We start from the raw sequence: 20,968 nt of genomic DNA, 5'->3' as shown, positions 1-20,968 counted from the left end.
CATGCCATGGGCCCTTTAAAGTCCAACCCTACCTTTATTTCATTTCAGAAGCAGTTTCACTCAGATCACCATAGACAAACACTACCTCCTTTTCACTTTAAACTGGGATGTCCCACCAAATCCTTTGTAGCTTTAATGTTTTAATGTTAATACTAAATACTTTAAATGTTACTTAATTTATAAGTTATTTCTGGTTTTGAGGTGGGATCCTAAATCTGAGTTGTCTGGAACGGAGCATAACTACAGAATGTATTTAGTATTGAAAATAGATTGATGCAGGTGTATCGCGCCCTATTTAGTTAGGGCAGTATGTATAGTTTTAATTGTTTATTATTTATAATTTTCACTTAAAGCAATTTAACACAAAGCCATCTAAAATGTTTTTGCCTGGTTTCAACAAGGCTGTGGTCATGAAATTGTGATGAAAGTCAGCTGGGAATATTGTCCTTGTCTTCTTGATGAGGTGTCCACCAATGTCCTCTATGTTATAGCTTTTTCATTAGGCAGGAGAAAAACAGGCCACCCATAAAACGTTTGCTCTGGGCCCCTTGAACGTTAGCAATGGCCCTGGATTGCCATCAAGCAGATTTCCTGCACAAATACCTTTCTTTGACATTCAACAAACAAAATCGAACTGTGTAAGAGAAGAAGAGAGAGCTGTCAAACTGTCATTCTCAAAATGAGAAGTAGTGCAGTATTGTACAGGGCTGCGAGGTCTATAGTGTGCTTAATCTCCTGTCTCCCGTCTAAGGAAGGGAGGGACTTGCTGTCTCTCCTCATATTTCGTCTAGGTAGTGTCACACTTGCAGTCACACTCTCAGCAGGAAGAGGCAATGATCTTCTCCGATATGTCACGATCTGATTTGGCGACGAGAAACCGGAGCCGTCCTCCCCCCAAACGAATCAAATCCACAGCACTTTAAAAGAAAGGCAAAGACACATTCAATTGGGTTAACGGAAGATTAATGTATTTCTATTCTAAAGGAGAATGCCGGCTGAAAATTTTACAGTAACATCTTGATATCAAAAATACATACAGTATGGCTGTGCTATGAGTCTGTGTGTGAGAGATAATATATAGTGTACAGTATACAGATCACTAACCTCTGATAGTCTGCTCCAATGAGACTCTTCCCATTCACTGCCAAGATTCTGTCACCAATGCAAAGTCGTCCATCTGCAGCAGCTGGTCCATCTGGAATCAGTGTCCTGATGTAGATTCCTGGAGAGTTCAAAGGAGTATGCTGTATAGAGAAAGAAAAAATAGTAAAAGAAAAGAGATGTGTTATTCGTCTATTTTAAATGTAGAAAATTGGGAATTGTTGTGAAAGCATGACTTTATTTTTTTCCTTTAGGCATTTTTATTTATAGACAGTCAGAGGACGGAAAGTGATGGAAAGAAGAGAGGGGAACAGGATCGGGAAATGTTCATGCCAGATTTCAAGAAAATTATTTTTTATTATGGAATATTGCCGTGTTTATTATAAACAATTTAACCGTGTACATATATATTTTTTAATTCATGTGTCCTCATAAACTTAAATAAAAATATAAAAATCTGCTTCTGCAGTCTTGTGGCGATCATTCTCTAATGATGTCAGCAAGACGTTTGGGCGGGGCATCTGTTAACCCCGTCCCCTCCAACTGTCAGTCGGCTGCAAGTTCCAATTCTGAATGAATCGTCCACTTTTCTATATCCAATCAATTCACAGTGAAAAACACAAGCCATGGCCAATATTTTCATCGTGTGATATTCCATTTCATTCGGAAATACGTCAAAACATTGACAAAACAAGTCAATTTCCAGTTCATATGGAATTTAAGTCCAGAAACAGCATATTATATTATAAATTAAGTCCACAAGTGGTTAAATTTAAAGGGATGGTTTACCCAAAAATGAAAATGTTGTCATTATTTACTAATTACCCTCATGTCGTTTGAACCCCCAATGTCTTTCTTTGTTCTTCATAACCCACATGCAGATTTAAAAAATATTTTTACTTTTACTAGTTAGTAAGTGTCCGAGGCAGTCAACATCCACTCTAATAGTAAACAGAAAACGTCATAAAACAATTCTTAAAGGAAAACACCACCGTTTTCAATATTTTACTATGTTCTTACCTCAACTTAGATTAATTAATACATACCTATATTTAGTCTTTGTACAGCACATCGTGAATGTCTTAGCATTTAGCCTAGCCCCATTCATTCCTATGGCTCCAAACAAAAGTTTTATTTTGTGCCACCATACTTACTTGTGTAACTACTCATGTAACAGTCTTTAAATAGGTAAAACATGAAAGTGTTTGGTGGCTTCTAAATTCATCCCTGTTTGGAGCCATAGGAATGAATGGGGCTAGGCTAAATGCTAACACATTTTAAACATAGTAAAATATTGAAAAATGGTGGTGTTTTCCTTTAAAATATTTGCATTTGGTAAGTGATGTGACATATTTCCATTCTTTGACGAAAAATAATACTATGGAAGTAAATGGGGTCCACACTGTAAAAAATACTTTGCTGCCTTAACATTTTTTGCTGAATCAACTCGGATTTACAAGTCATTTCAACTAACTATTATCTATCTTGACTAGAGATGAGTTGTTTTAACTAGGCGAGTTGTTATAACTTATAAAATTAAGTTGACTTTTCTCAACTATATTTTATAAGTTGTGACAACTCATCTCTGTTGACATGACTTGTAAATATGAGTTGATTTAACAAAAAATTTTAAAGCAGCAAAGTATTTTTTACAGTGCACGAACGGTTTGGTTACAAACATTTCTCAAAATATCTTCCTTTGTGTTCATCAAAACAACGAAATTTATACAGGTTTGTAACAACATGAGGGTGAGTAAATAATGACAAAATTTTATTTTTTGGGTGAACTATCCCTTTAAGTCTGGCATGCAATGTTATCTAGGTTTTGGAACAGAGCTATAGTGTAATGTGGTGCACACAGACATTGACCACCACCAGCAATATAAAGAAGACTCACAAGTCCATCGATCAGTCCCATTCCCAGGCCGTATGGTCCTTTATCCAGGTCCACTACAAAGACGGAACAGATATCATCAGAGTTTGTGCCCAGATTGTGGGAGACATGGACAGGGAAAGGAAAGCCACAACCACTTAAAGGGCCTGGAGTACGGCAGGAATAAAACAAACACACACAGGACTCAGTTCCCATCTGAGAAACACACAGAATTGTACGTTGTTCCTATAAACAACATCAGTATGGGCACAGAAATCTAATCTAAACAAATTAAATGATGCAAAGTGTAAACACACGCACACAATACTAACTATATGCAGACTTATTCAAGAAATAAACACATGCAACTTATCCAAGTGAAACATAAGCAGTGTACACAAATCAGTCATGCCTGTCATCAAACAACAGCTAACATGTGCAGATGCTGACAGAGTCATTTCTATTATGCAGTGCATTGTCATGTTCCCAAAATGTATATACAGTATATCATTAATTGTATTAAAAAAAAATCACATTTAGGTGAATAAAGTGGTGCACAATGTGTTACTTTCGACTATGAATACCGCATAACAGTAATGACCCGACAGACAAACACACAAGAACACACACATCCACGACCCAAATGACGTTTCTTGACTTGCCTTCGACGCCATTGCTGATGAAGCCATTGATTTTCTTGTGTTCTGGGGTGGATCGCATGCAACCGTTAGATTTAGTGTGAGAGTGTGTATGTGTGTGCTCTTGTGAAGCATGCTCGGAGTAGTGGGCCGGATTGGACTGTGTATTTGAGTGTAAATACATGTGTTCGGGATAGAGGGGCGTATTGGGGGGAGTCAGTATACAGGAAGAGTCTGTCGATTGGGTTTGGTTGGCGTAGCGGCCGCTTGTCCCGTTTCTGTAGTGAATGCTATGTGGGGGTATGTCACGTGGGCGTTCCTCGGCTCCGGCCCCTTCGCCTCTTCCAGCGAGACCAGCGGGGGAGCAACGCACCTCCCCTTCACCTTCCCCGCGCAAAGGGGGTGCTGGATGCGGACTGCTGTGGGGCTGATGAGGGTCACGCTGGAGAAAAATATTTTTATGTTAATACAAACAGGAACAAGCATGATTTTTGGGATAAAAATGATCACTCAAATGTCTAAATGTGGCCTGTTTATGGATTAAAAGCCTTGATGAAAAAATTATACAGGAAGGGATAATGTAGTCTCGGGTAGCCAGACCTTCATACTGTAGGCCAAGAGGCCATATGAATGACACATTAAGCAACCAATAACGATTTTGCTTTGTGCCGCGTCATGTTTAGGGGCAAGAAAATGTCTCCACAATAACAGACAGGTGTGCAACAAGTAAATCATACATTTAAGAATGTCTTTGGAGTTCATAACAACAATGGTAAACTCATTAAAATATATTTTTTAGATTCCATTAATTGCGTCAAGCATAACCTTTGGACATCTTTTAAAGACTATTGTAAGAGTTAAAAGTGTAGCACATTATATTAAAAGATTAATGGTAATGTTATATTTGTATCTCAATGTTAATTCTGATGCTATATTTGAATATCTCAATGTTAATTCTGATGCTCAATGTTAATTTATCAGTATATACTTAAAGTGTTAAAGTGGATGTTGTTGTGGGGACTTTTATTATGAAGGTGGATACTGAGAGGAAAGGGGAAGAAAAGGAGAAAAATAATAAAAGGAGGAAAAGGAAGAACTCGTTTGTGTCCGAGGGTTTTATTTATATATTCCTAAAGTTATTTAGATTTAAGCCCCGAGAAAACTCACAACCACCTATTACACTATGTCGTAAACTTTGCATACTTTTTGGTTCCATGATGTTTCCAGATGAACCATTAAAGAACGCGACACACACGTCTCCCAGAAATCCTGTATAATTCAACCAATAAAAATACCAAATTTTGAGCAAAAAGCATTTTTGTAAAGAAATTTTGTTAGAGATCAGATTCAGAATGAAAATTAAAACATACACCAAGTTTAAAATGTTGTTGGATTCGTTTTTGCTTCAGTTTTATAAATTTTATAAATTTGGTAAGAGCGCCATCTACTGGATAATAGCGTAATTACAGATTAACCTAAAAACTTGGAGGAGAGCGTAATTGGCAGAAAAATATTTTCTGTCAATTGACGAGATAACTCGTCAATTGCTGGGAAATGTTTTCTTTTAATCTCTTTTAATCATTTAATTTCTAATAATTCTTCTTTACTCGTCAACGGCGGGGTAAGAGTTAACCAGCAGAGCCAGAAGCAGATCAGGGTTAAGATAAAGTATGATCCTGCATTGAATATCTTTCTTGAAATGTTGTTAAGGGGTTTTAACCACAAGAGACTGTCACAGACATGACCCATAACCAGAAGTAAATACACAGCTAATCTTATAATCAGATTAAGAATGTCTCTCGTGTCTAGAATTTAAATCTCTGTGTTTTAGGCCACCGCCCTTTTAAAAAAGGGCTTTTGTTAAGCAGTATGTTGCCATAAAGGACCTTTAGTTGGTTCACCCAAACATTTAAATTACCTTACGAGTTAATCACCATTAAACCATCCTCGAAGTATATAATTATCTTTATTCATATATCAGAAAAAAATATAAAAAAGTTAATGTAGTAAATGGTGCTTCTGATTTAAAACCAAAAAAGTCCATCCATCTTCTACGGGCAATCAATGCAATTTTGTAAGAAAAATTTAAATATTTAAAAATTGAACATGCGTCGGTCATTACCAGAAGCTAGTTTTAAATTTTGATTTTTTGTTACAAAATTGCATTGGTTGCCCTCAGAAGGTCTTTATTAACCCCCTGGAGCCATGTGGATTACTTCTGTGAAGGATGGATGGACTTTTTTGGGCTTCAAATCAGAAGCACCATTTACTACTATTATGAAGCTTGGAACAGCAAGGACATTTTCTAATATAACTCAGATTGTGTTTGTCTGAAAGAAGATAATCATAAACATTGCGGATGGCTTGAGGGTGAGTAAATAATGGGGACATTTTAATTTTGGGGTAAACTATCCCTTTAACATCTACAGAACCTATATGTTTGACAAAAGTTCTTGAAGAAAGGTCCTACAGGCTATTAAAAGGTCAGAAAGAAATGTTTTTTGTGGAACCAAAATGTGGTTCTTATAATTTTTCTGCTAACATTGCAATTAAAAAAAAACTTTAAAGCCACAATCTGATCATTGTTTTTAAATAAACAGTTATTTCTGTTATTTGAAAGTTAGCTACATTACCTGGGATTCCTGGCGGTCTGCGCAGCCATTAGAGGAATGGGTCTTGGTGCGCAGACCCCACAGAAAGTGACGTACATAAAGCAGTTGCCGGTATATACTGTCCTCAACACAATCACTCTCCAGATCAACTTTAAAGCCAGCGCTCGGCAGCACAATAGGAGGATGATTCTCAAAACTCTCCAGTAGATCGACTATTGAAAAGACATAAGCAGAAAAATGCATTCTAGCATTAGCAATTTCTATGCATATACAAAGGAAAATACTGTGGCTATGCCATTATATAAAACATATATTTGACAAATACATATGCTACATATGCAACAAAGTAAAAGGTGGGTCTACCTGTTCTGTATATATAAGCCTCATCTTCACTACTGGGTTGCCAGATTGGCACAGGACCCAGTTCGGCCATGAGCTGGTACTGTGTTAGGATTCTGTGGAGCTGGACGGGCTTTATAGAGGGGTGCTCTGCACATAAAGCTTTCCAACTTATCTACAGACATACACACACAAATGCATGAGCACTAAATGTCCTCAAATTAGCATTGGGGAAGAATATCTAACACATTGTGTACACACATTTAGCTTCCTGAATGCATATACTGTTTGTGTTACCTGCGTGAGCTGTTGAGGGGGCGTGGCCAGTATGCTTAATGTGCTGCAGAACTTTGCAAAAAATTTCTGGGCGAGGTGACTATGCCCCGCCCCTTTAGCCCAGTCCAGTACCATCTTCACACAAGCCTGACTCTGCAGAACTCGGGAACGCTGAAACCAGCCGCGCGCAGGGCCTACAAACAAAACATTGTGCGCGTACGCTTGTTATGCAAATAAGCATTATTGTAGGTGGTCATTTACATTTTAACACGCTGTGTTTTAAATGTCACTCTTCACACCCTGTCAGTGTAAGCGGATGTTCGTGTGTCAAGACCACCCATGATGCTCTTTGTCTGTTATGACATAAGGAGGATTACGGGTGTCTGGAGAAATAATCTTCATCTGACCACGAGTAATGCACACATGTACACACACAAACGACATGGGTTTCCCATGTGTTGCCCTTTAAAAATGGAAACTGGTGATGGTTTAAAAACAGTGCAATATGGGTTGAAAATTATTCCTGATAAAATCATACAGAATCTAGTTATAAAAAAGTGTACAATTTAATCCTTAAACACATATCTAAAGTCTTAGAGGCACAATGTAATTAGTGCAGAAATTTAACATTAATGTTTTTGGCATATGTTAATTGATAAATAAAATATTTTCTTCTTTTTTTTATTTTAAACTTTGGGTACACACCCTGTCTGTTTTGGGGGATGGATGTTGTCATATTAGCCCCTATTTATTAGATCACACTTTGTTCATACTATACTGACAAAGGGTGGATTATTTATTTATTTATTTATTTTTCATGCAACAATGCTTATTATTGTAATTATTTCAATAAGCAATATTATATGAACAAAAACTTTTTTAGTGCTCTTATGGATGTTGGGGTCTGAGTTCTTATGAAGTTATGATGTTGTGAACAAGAACAAGACCAAAAAAAGAACTGGGTCCACTTTTGAGTCCACTATAATGTGAACACCAAAAGGTTCATAGTTCCTTTTCTGGTTCACTTTAAGTGAACTGGGTTTGGTTCTTTTAAAATAAACCATATGTGAAAACACCTTTAAATTGCTGCGTTGAAACTTCCATTTTAATCTGCATTGAAACTGTAAACTGTTGGGGTCCAATAAAGTCTCTTAAATTGAGAAAAATTCTGGTATGTATGTTTTCCTCAAATAACTTAATTTCTTCTCGACAGAACAAAGAAAGACATAAACATTTTGGATGACATGGGTAAATTATCTGGATTTTATTTTTAAGAGTATTGCTTTAAATTGAATGAAATAACATAGCCTTCTTCATGGCCAGTGTTTGCATATTTTGGTTTGCTTTACAAAATGTAGTATAACACCAATAACATGTCCACGCTGAATAATATGCCTTATTTGATAACTGTCAGTTTAGGTGATTGTCAATGCATGTTGCCAGATATAAGTACAGAAAACAAACGAACATACCAGGACATATAGAACAAAATTCTAAACTTGTCTTTTAGTAATAATTCAGAGACATCGCTTACATTTGCACCTTCTTCTCACTCTATACATTTCCAAAAGTGTAACATTAATTGCTAAAACACTAAACATCACGTCTAAAGAGGATTTTATGGGATCTGGCAACCCTGTAAATGCTGCACATGTGCGCCCTCACAACTCTCCACCAGCGTCTCACAGTGACTTGAGTCAATCTCCGCCATTTTACACTAAACTATACAGTAAACTGGACTTTTACAGTCTGCTAAATACATTATTAACTCCTTATGCGTTCAATAAAAAAAAATCATGCAGGTTTCAAGTAACATGAAAATGATGAAGTTATGCATTTTTTTTTCTCATACAGATCTCATTCAAAACATCCATTGGCTTAAAGTTTGAGTGTCTATAGTATTGTAACACTAGATGGCAGAATGAAAATATGCTCAGAATTATCACTCTATTTTAGTATTTTTTCCATTCTTTGTATTTTTGTCTCCTTTTCACCTCATCTTTCTCTTTACCAGCTGCTGACACAATACTTGCGCCCTGCTGTTTCCAAAGCAGCACTATCTGCTTTACGAATATATATCACAGGGTGTGTAAACATATCATTCAGTGTGTGTGTGTGTGTGTGTGTGTGTGTGTGTGTGTGTGTGTGTGTGTGTGTGTGTGTGTGTGTGTGTGTGTGTGTGTGTGTGTGTGTGTGTGTGTGTGTGTGTTGTGGTAAAAATCAGTGAAAAGAATAATCAGAAAGAAACACGCTACAAAAAACACACCAAGTATGTTATTTGATCGAACCTTTATCGATGAGTTGATTGAAGAGCGATACGTTGGTGAAGAAGAAGAGGTAGGCGAACATTTGACTCTGAATCTCAGAATGAACCTGGTACTGCTGGAGGAGATCGGCCGTCGTTTGAAATACGCTCACCACCCTTCGCACGGCCTCCGGCATCACACACACGTTACACACACACACTCCCACGGCCCGACGACACTGCTCGGATGAAGGCTCCGCCCCAAATGGGTTACAGTCTAACAGGCCAGGCAACACAACATACAAGGTCTGAAAAATAAAGAACAATCATTTGTTGTGACAAAACTATTCACAAAGTTTTGGGGGAGGTGAAGACTAAAATACCAGATCATACAAGCATGCAGGAAGACTTGAATTGAATAATTCATTCCCGGTAGCTCTGGTAACATCCTATTATTTGGTGAAGGCAGATGTAGGATACTAAAATCTATACTACTGCACCTTAGTGATGTAGTAGACGCACTGCTGGAAGGTGTACATGATCACTTCTTCCAGTATGGTCATGGCTTCTTCGTTCGCAGATATAGTTGCTGAGAGGAGCGATTCTTTAGATCCTGCTGCAATAAGAAAAGAAACAAATAAATTACATCAAAGAAACACAATACAGATAAAAGATGACTAAAGTATTTTTAGTGATCTGCTACAAAGTTGGGCTTTGGACTTGATTCAAATGTATAACTTGAGTATTATACATTGTACAGTCAATGCATTGCTATAAAAATAGGCTTAATTTTTAGTTCAACTTATTTTGCATAAATTCACACCAATTCATTTATATTTAAAGAGTTTGGTTCCAAAACGCAATAAATCCATTTTGATTGATTTCTGTAAAAAATGTTTCTATACCAAGAAAGTGACAAGACGAAAACCACTATTTTCTGTTACAAACTTTCACATAGCATATTTAGGTTATAATAACATTAAAATTCAAACCCATAATTTAATTTTAAAAGATTTATTATAAAAACTGATTATTTTTCCACAAAATGCAATAAATCCATGAACAGTTTTTTCCCCCCAAAATGCTATAAATCTATTGAATCAATATATTTATTTGCATTCATCTTTGCCATGTTATATTAATTTAGTTATATTCACTAGTAGTATAAACTGATTTAAAATGACATCAATGAAAACAGTTTGTCATATTAAGATCACTGTCATTGCTGCGGTTATCCTTGGGACATCGTCGCTTAACTTTTTTGACAGCGATCAGCTGTAAAATATTTTGGTCCTGCTTGATTTTCGTTGACTTTACGTAAAATAATGTAAAGTTTTTCATAAGATCCACTGGGGTCAATATGTTGGCATGACAGAAGCTTGATGCTGTTGTGTGTGAACAAGCAACAGCCGGCATTTTTCCGTCGCCCAAGTGGCTTACGTTTTTTCTCCGCCACAGAAAACCACCACAGTTTTATCAATGCCATCTAAAGTATTATTTTGTTTTTGTTTGTTGCTCGCGAAGCACAAAGTAGAGAACTAGGATTCTGTGTATTCAACGTGCTGCCATTGTTGTTTACAATGCGTGGAATGGTGCGCTGTGATTGGTTAAGCGGATTTCATGCATTCTGCAGAGAAGGAGGACTGGCGTTTAGAGCATTTTGGGAATAAAATGGAGAAAAGATGACAGAGTAACATGGCGGATATCGGATTTTGCATAAAATTAAGAATTTACTGTTCAATACTGACCTGGCCGGGTTTCCCAAAAGCATCGTAAGGCTACGTAGATCGTAAAAACGATCGTACGAATCATCTTAGAATTACGGGCCATTTCCCAAAAGCTTCGCAACTTAAGTTGCACCTGAAAATCATCGCAGATCCACGAGTGCTCTGGAGCAATCGCTCATCCACAAGTGCATCGCAAGACAACAGTGCCACAAGGTCACCCGCAGGACAACCAGCAAACTGCACTCCTGCAATGACGATAATGTAATGTTTTTAATGTATATTTATTTATTGGGTTCTTCTTTGTTTATTTGTTTAAATTACTTTAATATAATATATTTAAAATTAAAATGAGAAATTTCAATTACTTAACATAAATTAATAAAAAAGAAAAACATATTTGGTAAATTTTGGTAAAAGTTGGTACTAGCAAATTGATAAATGGTTCCTACAAATTGCTTCAATAATTAATCTACAGTAAAAATAATTGTTTTGAAGTGAAATGACATCTGATTAAGGAAACCAAATAAATATGTACGGTACAATGCAATAATCCCTAATAATAAATAAACATAGATAATAAAAACAAATAATAATTTAAACTATTACATAAAATGCAGAAGGCATTTCGCAGTGGTACGAGTCCTAACTACATAAGGAAAAGAATATTTCATTATGCACAAATTATTAAAACATTTAAAAAATTTTAAACAAATAATTGTTTAATGACTAAATTTTATTAAATATTATAAAAAAAACATTAGTGCACATCAGCTGAAGATCATTAGCCTAAACAAGCTTCTGCTACAAATTCGAGTCATTCTATAGGTGACATTTCAGCACTTGACAAACGGACAGCGACTCGTAAGTAGCACTTAAAACCTAGCTGCGAGCGATCGTATAACGTGCATCTTTGGGAAACGCACATAAATGAACAACGAGTGTTCATTAAGAAGCTCGTAGAAAGCGCTCTTAAGAGCTAAGTTCAATCGTTATCGGGAAACCCGGCCCTGATACATTACTGATTTTGGTGGTATTTTTTTTTTAATGGTGTTTATCACATTTTGGAACAGAACTCTTAATTTATTACTTATTATTACACGGCTCTCTGGAATGCTTGATTCTGATTGGTCAGTTGAGACATTTGCAGGTTCGTTCTTTTCAAATAATAACCCCTCCAAAGTAATAACGCATAGCCAGTACTACTTGTATGTTTAAAATCCCTCCACGCCAACAAAGATTACCGTTTGGCGCCATCTTGTGACGAACACTGGACAACCACAATTAACAATGGTGGTACTATATCGTTTCGCGGAAAGATAAGAATGTTTATTTAAAACAAATATGCCAATAAAATGTTTCAAATTCATATTCAAGTCCTGTTTTTTTCCTTATGTGGCAAGTAGCCGTGTAATAAGCGGGATAATGTACAGGCAGCCTGTAGTTATCGCAAAATAAGCCTCTTCAGTGTGATACAAGACCCTCCGCTTCACGTCGGGTCCTGATCACACTGTCGGGGCTTATTTTGCAATAACTACCGGCGGCCTCTACATTATCCCTTACTTAGAAAGCTAGGTTTGGGTCTGAATTTGTCATTGGTCGCATTTATGACCCTTTTCCACTGCATAGTGCCCCATGGGTCTTAAGCAGGAAAATAGCATAGATTCCGATATTCTTAGATAAATTCATCCTTTCAAACAATAAATAAACATTATATGACGCAACACAGCTAACATTATTATATAAAAATCTCAATGTTTGATATTGTTTATATCTGTTTTTACACTGTAGGATCTGCATAATATCTTTCACACAGAGCAACAGAGACAACTAAAAATCAAATAGTTTTGAGGGAATAAATACATAGTGTTTACAGAGGAATCAGAAAACATCATATATGCTTTAATAAAAAAGTCTGGAAGAAATGCAAAAGAGAGAATAATGCACCACCAATTCATGTAGAAGTACAAAATGATATAAAATATAAAAAATGTAACGGGATACAAAAGGTTTTTAGAAGGCACTGGCAGAGCTAAGAAAGGCCAGGAACAAATAACATCTCATTTTTCATTCAGCCAACATCTTCTCCCACACATTAACCACTGTTTATCTATCTATATCAATTGTACATCTGCATTGGCTTGTTTCATGGTGTACTCAGCTCAAGGCTGCTGCACATCAGACAATATATACAGTAATCAGTACTATCTTCAGAAAAATACATTTTATTTAATCAGATCTTAAAAACATATAAAACCTCTTTATTTTTTACCTTTATCGTCCATGAGTTCAATAGTCTGCATGTACGTGGGCGATTTCTGCTGGATAAAATACAGTATTTCGATGGCGTTGGACATCCAGAAGAAAATAAACTGGAGGTCGGGTACTAAATCCGAGATGCTGAGCAGAGACAGTGATGCAGGGTCCTGACTGCAAAAACAATTTTTTTTTTGAGTCAATAGTTTGACAGAGGTTACCCTTTCAAAATTGCAGATGGCATACTCAGCATCGTATGACCTGAGAGGGTCACGCAAACAAAGACACACAAGTTCACATATGCACGCATTGCAAGGTGTAACGTGATACTTACTGCTGAGCTTGCTTCTGGGCCAAGTCCTTTGTCTTCTCCTATGAGACACACGAATGAGCGGCAATTAATGTCATGGCATTTTGAATAGCTTAATGTGGGAGTTAGAATACAACCTGGTATCATCTCTCTACCTTTAATTTCCCCTCACCAGTGTTATTACACCTTTTATCTGCTTTTTTTTACTCTTGTTTAATATTCAAGATGACAGTCGACCTTTTATAATTGGATTTTAATAATTAATGGGTTGAGAGACGGTTTTAAGCAGTCATTAAATGCATCATAGTTCCTTTGGTGCTGGATCAGTGGGACGTTACCAAATTACACAATTCCTTTGTTCTGTAGCATTCAAATCTACAATAGCAAATGTTATATTTAGCTATTTTGGCAGCCTATGCAAAGTTCCTAACCTTCATAGCTTATATTCAATTGATCAGCTCTGTGCAAATACATTTTTTGCATTATGTTAACGGGGAGCATTTTCTTTAGGGGTGTCATATTATGCAATTTCATGTTTTATTTTGTCTTTGGTGATTTAAAAGCGGTTTGTGTATATAGACCATTTTGCAAGATGTAAACAACACTGGTCCAGAAACACTTCCTGTTTCAGTTTGTAACTGTTGTCTTTATTTCACATATATCTTTAAAATGTTTTTTTTATTTTTTTGATTCAGTGCTATATGTTCTGTTGGTTGTATTTTATAGCCACGTTTATGTAGTGTTAAAAAGCTAAAACATGAAGTGCTTCTGGACACATCTTGCAAAATGGTTTATAGAAGATCTGTAAAGTCGCAAAGACATTTCCGTCACACGCTTGATTGGTATTCGACCAATCACAATGCATTTTCGCATCACGCTTTTCAGAACGCTGAGCTTTGTAAAAATCTACGCCTTTCGAAAAAAAGGCAGGGCATAGAGGAGCAACAATAATGTACAGTATGTAAAAAATAATGTGTTTTTTAACCTTAAACATTACACCAAATACACAAATTAATGTTTTTTGCAATGTCAGTCATATGACCTCTTATAATAATGCTCTAAAGAATAATGCTTAAATAAATGACACATCCATAATCATGACGTGACACGTGCTATGAACATGAAGGAGATTTTATGCATGTTTATGACAACTGTCATTAAGTGTCATTTGTTCAATTATGTCATTTTTAATGCAATGTAAGATGTCTTTTTTATGACAAGTTGACATGAACCAATATATCATAACTTGTTATGACAACTTGACATTACCAAGACAACATAACTGACCACTTGTTACCAGTGCAGTGATACAAATATAATTTGTCATTAAAATGTCATTAAGTGTTAATACTCTGTCATATAGGTTTATAACAGCGTCATGAATATTTTTCTTGACCTCAACTACAATAGTACAAATATAATTTGTCATTAAAATGTCATTAAGTGTTAACACTCTGTCAAATAGTTTTATAACAGCATCATGAATATTTTTCAGTTCATAAGGTTTTTTTTAAGTTTTCTCCATGTGTTTAACAAATAAAATCAATCATCCAATAATAATAATAATAATTAAAATTGATAAAATTATATTATACTGCATTTGGAAATTGATTCACCTAAAATTAAATGAAAACAGTACAATAATGGGTTAAAGCCATGCAGCTTTGGGTCCATATCTCTGAAAAAACAGTTAATTACAGTAAATGAATTAATTTAATTAATTAAATGTTTTGTTTGTTTTTTTCTTCGATGTCAGATGTCAAGTTCTGTTAGTTGTCAGTTTTTTATGTATTGTGCACATACATAAAGTTAGGTATAATCTTTTGACGTCTGTTGCATTTTGTTAAGGTATTTAAAATTATTTGACAGTATTAACACTTAATGACATTTAAATGACTGTTTAATGTAATGTTAACACACAAACTACTAAGTTTCTTAAGTTTGATAATTATTCTGCTATGTCATGTTTATGACAGATTTATGACAAGTTATGATGTTGGTTTATGTCAGTTGTTATAACAAAGACAATTCAAACAATGTCATCTTTGCATTAAAAATGACATAATTGAACGAATGACCCTTAATGACAGTTGTCATAAATGTGCATAAAATCTTCTTCATGTTCATGACACGTGTCATGTCATGATTATGAAGGTGGCATGTCAGTCTTATGAACACCCCTTCAAGTAAAGTTTTACCCAGAGTTTTAATAAATGTACTAAATAAATGTCATGGTATATTTTAACGCAATGAGTGCTATTTAGGTATGGTATTAAGAATGGAATGAATATGAATTGTATAGCTAATTTTGTGACAAAAAAGTTTAGTTCAATCAAATAATAAGTCAAAAAAAGATTGTGGGTCATTCATAAAATGAAGTTTAGGTGCAATGCATTGTGGGACTCAATATTACAAACAGTGTAATGTGTGCTTTGTTAAAGTAGGGGACTTATTCTGTGCATAATGTGTGACCCTGGACCACAAAACCAGCCATAAGGGTAATTTTTTTGAAATTGAGATTTATACATCATCTGAAATCTGAAAAAATAAGCTTGTGATGTATGTTTTGTTAGGATAGGACAATATTTGGACGAGATAACACTATTTGAAAATCTGGAATCTGAGGGTGCAAAAAGTCTAAATATTGAGAAAATCACCTTTAAAGTTGTCCAAACTTAGCAACCCACATTACAAATGATAAATACATTTTTGATATATTTATAGTAGGAAATTAACAAAATACTTTCATTAAACATGATCTTTACATAATATCCTAATGATAAATCAATAATTTTTACCCATACAATGTATGTTTGGCTTTTGCTACAAATATACCTGTACTACTTAAGATTGGTTTTGTGGTCCAGGGTCACATATATACTTAGGGTGTATTACGAGTAGTGGAACCCAAGGTGAGTATTTTTGTTAGGTCATCAGGTCAAATGTTATGAATATTGACAAAACTACTAACCCATGCTATGGTTTGAATCCTCTTTGCGATTTTCAGTAATAGTTTACCGAAGCTGCCAGGTGGAAATGTATTCGCTGAGTGTTTGATGCACAGGCAAAGCAGATATGCTGGAGTCAGCTTGTGGTCATCCCCGCTCGGCTCAATAAGAGTCAGCACCCGGCTCACCAGTGTATCCTCATGAGCCCGCTCAAATTCCAACGCAAGTTTTCGTTTCTGTGCATTTCGAACTGTAGCCTTAGTGCTGCGCCGTGACGCCACTGGTTCATGTAATACGGCACCACACATGCGACATGCCTCCCCCTTTTCAGGTGACTCGCCATCACAAAGACGTGCCAGCGCTCGTAGTCTAGTGAGGGTTTGGGCAGGAAGAGGTTTTGCGCTCAGTGGGTCTTTGTACAAAAATATGTAATGAGCACCAAATGACAGTAAATCGCCGTGACGCAGTGGAGTGGCCCGCTCGATGCGCATGAAGTTAACTAGTACATTCCCATGGGCAACAGGCTCCAGGAGTAAACGCTGCTCCGAGGATGAACGTCGTGATGTAGCGCGGCGTATTCGGCAGTGAAGTGGAAGAACATCTGGAGATGAGAGGCAGATATTCGGCCGGGCAGACGCTGTTTCCTGGCCTACTGTGTGTTGATCCCTGTTCAGCAGGTAGACCAGGCAATCCTGACAACCAAAAATACATTGCAATCAATCTAATATGCATTAAACACATATGTAAATAAACATTTTGATGTATTAAATCGCTAACATTCTGTATTTGTGCATCTTGATTTGGTCATTCCCTGTTTATTGGTTGAGAGACTGTCACTCACCTGTTGGTTGAAGCCTTGAAGAAGCAGTAAGTGTGGCGATTGGTAAAGTGAGTGTTTAACTCCACCCCCATTATGCTCCCTACGATTCTCAGGGTCCCTTGCAGAGCGTGTTCTGATCGGGCCGGGTAGGGTGGAGTAGTATCGCTTGGGTTCGTCACCAGGCAAGCCCACCAAGTTAAGGCTGGTTTCACTGAGGCTACGGCAGAAGGACGAGCCGTGCTGGAGCGTCATCGTTCCTTTAGCACGATTTCTCTGCAGCTTCCTTGCTTGAGCATTTATATCTGTTTCAGAGAGAAAATCAATGAATACCTCTGCTGTCTTCAGCTAATAAATAAACTGCTGCCTGTGATCTGTTAAAGGTTGCCTAAATAAATGCACTTATAAGTAGGGCTGCAACAACTAATCGATGAAATTGATAGTAATTGATTATAAATATAGTTAAAAATTAGTTGGTCTGTGACGTCACTTGCACACCGCACCACCATCGCTTTGGACAGCTGATGCTCTCCGCTTTGTTCACTTTGTGTTTGCTAAAAAAAATTTTTTTCCACATACCGTACATTTTGTAGTTTCAGATTTCACTCTCTTTCTGAAACGCAGGGATTTGAAAAACTCTGTGTCCCTGATTGGCCAGCTAATCTATATGTTGTCATTGGTCTGAATACCTCTGACGTCAGCCGGAAATGTGACCCTCCGTACCATGTTTGAAAGATTCGCACTTATAAAATAAGACTTATAAAATAAGACTTATAAAAGTATTTTTGTCTCAATAATCGTTTAGCTTTTTAGCTGACTAATCGATTCGATTAATCGTGGAAAAAATCTAAATATTTCCTAGTTGCAGCCCTACTTACAAGCATCAAAACAAGCATACCATATGTGAAATTATAATATGTTTACGTTTAATTTGAGCTATCTGTTACTAAAGGGTTTAGCTGAACGCTGATTGTGATGATATAGCTGAAATGAAAATACATATTTCAAGCATTCAAGGACAAGATTGCGCACAGCTTGGAGTGGATATGAAGGGGATATGCAAAGCATAATAAAGATAAATACGTTCATTTCAGTGGTTCACGCCTTGCTGTGTGACCTCAACTTAACCTCACATAAGATATGGCTTTATAAACCTTTTACTTTCAGGAAAATAAAAAAATAAAGACAGTTATATGGCTATGGAACAGCATGACATTGAGTAAATTATTTATTTGATTAAATCTTTACATGCTGGGTTTTAAAAAGAAGAGGTAATCTTTAAAGAAATTGAAACTTAGACATATCTACACATACTGTACATGCCTGGACGATATACTTGCAAGGGAATATGCACTGTTGTACAGGGTCATGAAATGATAGTATGGGAAAGGTATATGGTGTTATAATGTTGGATAAATTCAACACTGGACCGTAACATGGAGTAATATCATAAATAATGGGTCAGCAAAATAATGGAGGTGGGGCTGGTGGTTGACACCATACCTGAGAACAATCCCCACCTTTAACAATAGTTGTACTGGGCTGTACCATACGCCAGCCCCTGGGTGAGCTCCGATAGCATCTACCATTCCCGCTTCTACTGAGGGATGAAGATTGCACAGGGGAGTTTGTGTGGGTCCCTGGGCATGGGCAAACACCACAGCACAATGTATGTATAAATCACCAACAAATCTATTGAAATTCAGACGACATGCTGTTTGATTCACTTCATTAAGCCTTTCATGCAAATAATGTCTTATCCACCATGGACGTTTGTTGACTTCTTGTAATTCACTGTGGAAGCTACAGTAGTTTTTTTTTATTCTGGTATCTATTGTTAAATGGTGTTGTTGTACACATTTGCAAATTCAAGTGCAAATTCAACATGACTGATTCATGCTGCAATTTTGTTGTATATACATAAAATAAAATAAAAACACATTGCACTCTTTCTTTACACAAATGCGTGCTTGGAAAATCATAAATTTTATATTGTTGTGTCAATCAACAACAATGTCAAAACTAAGCTTGCATTAAACGGGTAACAGTTATATTTTTATCTGAAGCGTTAAACCAACCAACGAAAATGTGAGGTCATCACACCCTTGCACGAATATCCTGATTTTGAAGAGTAAAGATCATTTGAACATTTTTGCATGTTAACAAATAAATATGACCTTGTGTTTACACACTGCCTCTGAAAGTTTCATCTTTATAAAATATTCGGATCAAGTTACATTTTCTGCGTTTTTTGCATCCAAGAGCTGTTTTAAAGGTGACATAGAATGATTGAACAGAGTATTTATCCTGGTTCTGTGATGTGACATGTAGACAAAAAATTTTTTGTTTGGGTCTGTAATGCCTTAGAAGCTTCCTAAAAACCTCTCTCAGATAGCTCTATTAGGGTGGGGGATTTTAAACAAGTGGTTTTGCACCTATTTGGCTCCCCCTACTGGCTTAACTTGCAATTTCATTCCTGATTGGCTGACTTTGCTGCCACTCAAAAAATGTAGCCAATTATTTTAAAGTGGAGGGGCAGTTAGATGCCTGTGATGTCATAAGCATCAGTTTTTCAGATTGGGCTGTTTTCTGGCTGCCATTTCTAAAAGAGGAATTTCTATGAGACTGAGATGTTTAGCATGTTTAGCACTTTTTGTATGTTTGTGAATGTGGGTAGACTACCATTATTCAACAAAGACAAGGTAAAAATGGTTTTTCATTCTCTGTCCCCTTTAACATCAAAGCCACCGTACAAGCGAACGGCAAAATCCAGAATAGCATCTGACAAGTTGATCCACTTCGTCTTGCAGCACAAAGTGTGCCAAACAAAGTACAAAATACAAAGACAGAATATAAAGACAGAAAAATAAAGATTTTTTCGCAACGGATTAATTCATATGCAAGGTTTGTGTGCGTGACGGATTTTTAGGATGACAAATGGTTGATTCTCACGAAATCCAGACTTAGGTGTCCAGCATCAGTTTTTTTTTTGCACATATAAGATTTAAGGCAGTGGTTCTCAAACTGGGATCCGGGGGCCCCCAGGGGGGCCGTGAGATGGTGCCAGGGGGGCCCCAGTTTTACGACATTTTTATAAAATACGTTAATTTATCATGAATTCTGTGAAATTAAACCTAAAAAAATAAGGCGGCACTACTTTGTATAATTTAATGTTTTGTTTAATTAAAATGTGAAGCTTTAGAACAGTTTTTTGTCATAAATTTTCTTTGGGGGGGCCGCGAAGGATTGCACCGTACACAAAGGGGGCCGCACGCTGAGAAAGTTTGAGAACTGATTTAAGGTATTGCAGAGGATTTTCTTTTTCTGGGTGGATCTTCAAGACTATTGGTCCTCCTAGTTGTCAATCAGGAGTGTTGCGCAATTGCATTTTTTAAAAAAGTGGAGAAAACCGGTTCTTTTCTAAAATTCGAGAAAATCCTCCGCTACACCTTTAAGTTCTGAACTTACTATAACCATTATTTTTAGAGGATTTAAAAATTTTTTCCTATAGAATTATTTACATTTTTTTGATTATCATTTTTAAAAAATTATCATTACCGGAAAATGATGTTACATTAAATATATGCATTTACAACTCATGTTTCGGTTATGAGAACTAAAAAGTTGTCTACTATGACAAACTAAATTTCAACTTTTATCTGAAGAGAAAAAATAAGAACTGTTTACCTGGTAGCCATCTTGAGCGTCACCGTCAATTATGTCCCTTCCACCTAATTTTTTTTAATGTTAGTTCATTGAGGGCTTAAACAATGATTGAAAATTGTTGGGGAGGATGAGAACATTTTTCTTAGAGACATTTATATTCCTT

The 20,968-nt window shown here is 36.3% G+C and overlaps 1 protein-coding gene across 6 annotated transcripts in view; it reads right to left on the bottom strand.

Annotated features, from left to right (window-relative positions):
• Positions 1 to 312: 312 nt before the first annotated feature.
• The window catches only part of radil (Ras association and DIL domains), a 27,052-nt gene continuing 6,396 nt past the window's right edge, over positions 313 to 20,968 (bottom strand). For 3 of the 6 annotated variants that reach the window (XM_055206090.2, XM_055206091.2, XM_055206092.2), the window contains 14 exons: positions 18,660 to 18,779; positions 17,164 to 17,444; positions 16,346 to 17,014; positions 13,399 to 13,436; positions 13,081 to 13,238; positions 9,585 to 9,700; positions 9,128 to 9,392; positions 6,861 to 7,033; positions 6,588 to 6,738; positions 6,246 to 6,436; positions 3,637 to 4,054; positions 2,999 to 3,141; positions 1,105 to 1,244; positions 313 to 917 (listed from right to left, as the gene is read on the bottom strand). In XM_055206090.2, the coding sequence (XP_055062065.2) occupies positions 818 to 917; positions 1,105 to 1,244; positions 2,999 to 3,141; positions 3,637 to 4,054; positions 6,246 to 6,436; positions 6,588 to 6,738; positions 6,861 to 7,033; positions 9,128 to 9,392; positions 9,585 to 9,700; positions 13,081 to 13,238; positions 13,399 to 13,436; positions 16,346 to 17,014; positions 17,164 to 17,444; positions 18,660 to 18,779 (2,963 nt within the window). In that variant the 3' untranslated portion in view covers positions 313 to 817. The remainder of the gene's footprint in view (positions 918 to 1,104; positions 1,245 to 2,998; positions 3,142 to 3,636; positions 4,055 to 6,245; positions 6,437 to 6,587; positions 6,739 to 6,860; positions 7,034 to 9,127; positions 9,393 to 9,584; positions 9,701 to 13,080; positions 13,239 to 13,398; positions 13,437 to 16,345; positions 17,015 to 17,163; positions 17,445 to 18,659; positions 18,780 to 20,968) is intronic. The other 3 variants (XM_055206095.2, XM_055206094.2, XM_055206096.2) reach the window with 3 other exon arrangements.

This window comes from Misgurnus anguillicaudatus, chromosome 3, assembly GCF_027580225.2.
Source record: "Misgurnus anguillicaudatus chromosome 3, ASM2758022v2, whole genome shotgun sequence".
Classification (NCBI taxonomy): Eukaryota; Metazoa; Chordata; class Actinopteri; order Cypriniformes; family Cobitidae; genus Misgurnus; species Misgurnus anguillicaudatus.
The sequence above is the reverse complement of the archived record's forward strand: the minus strand, read 5'-3'. Positions and strand labels throughout refer to the sequence as shown.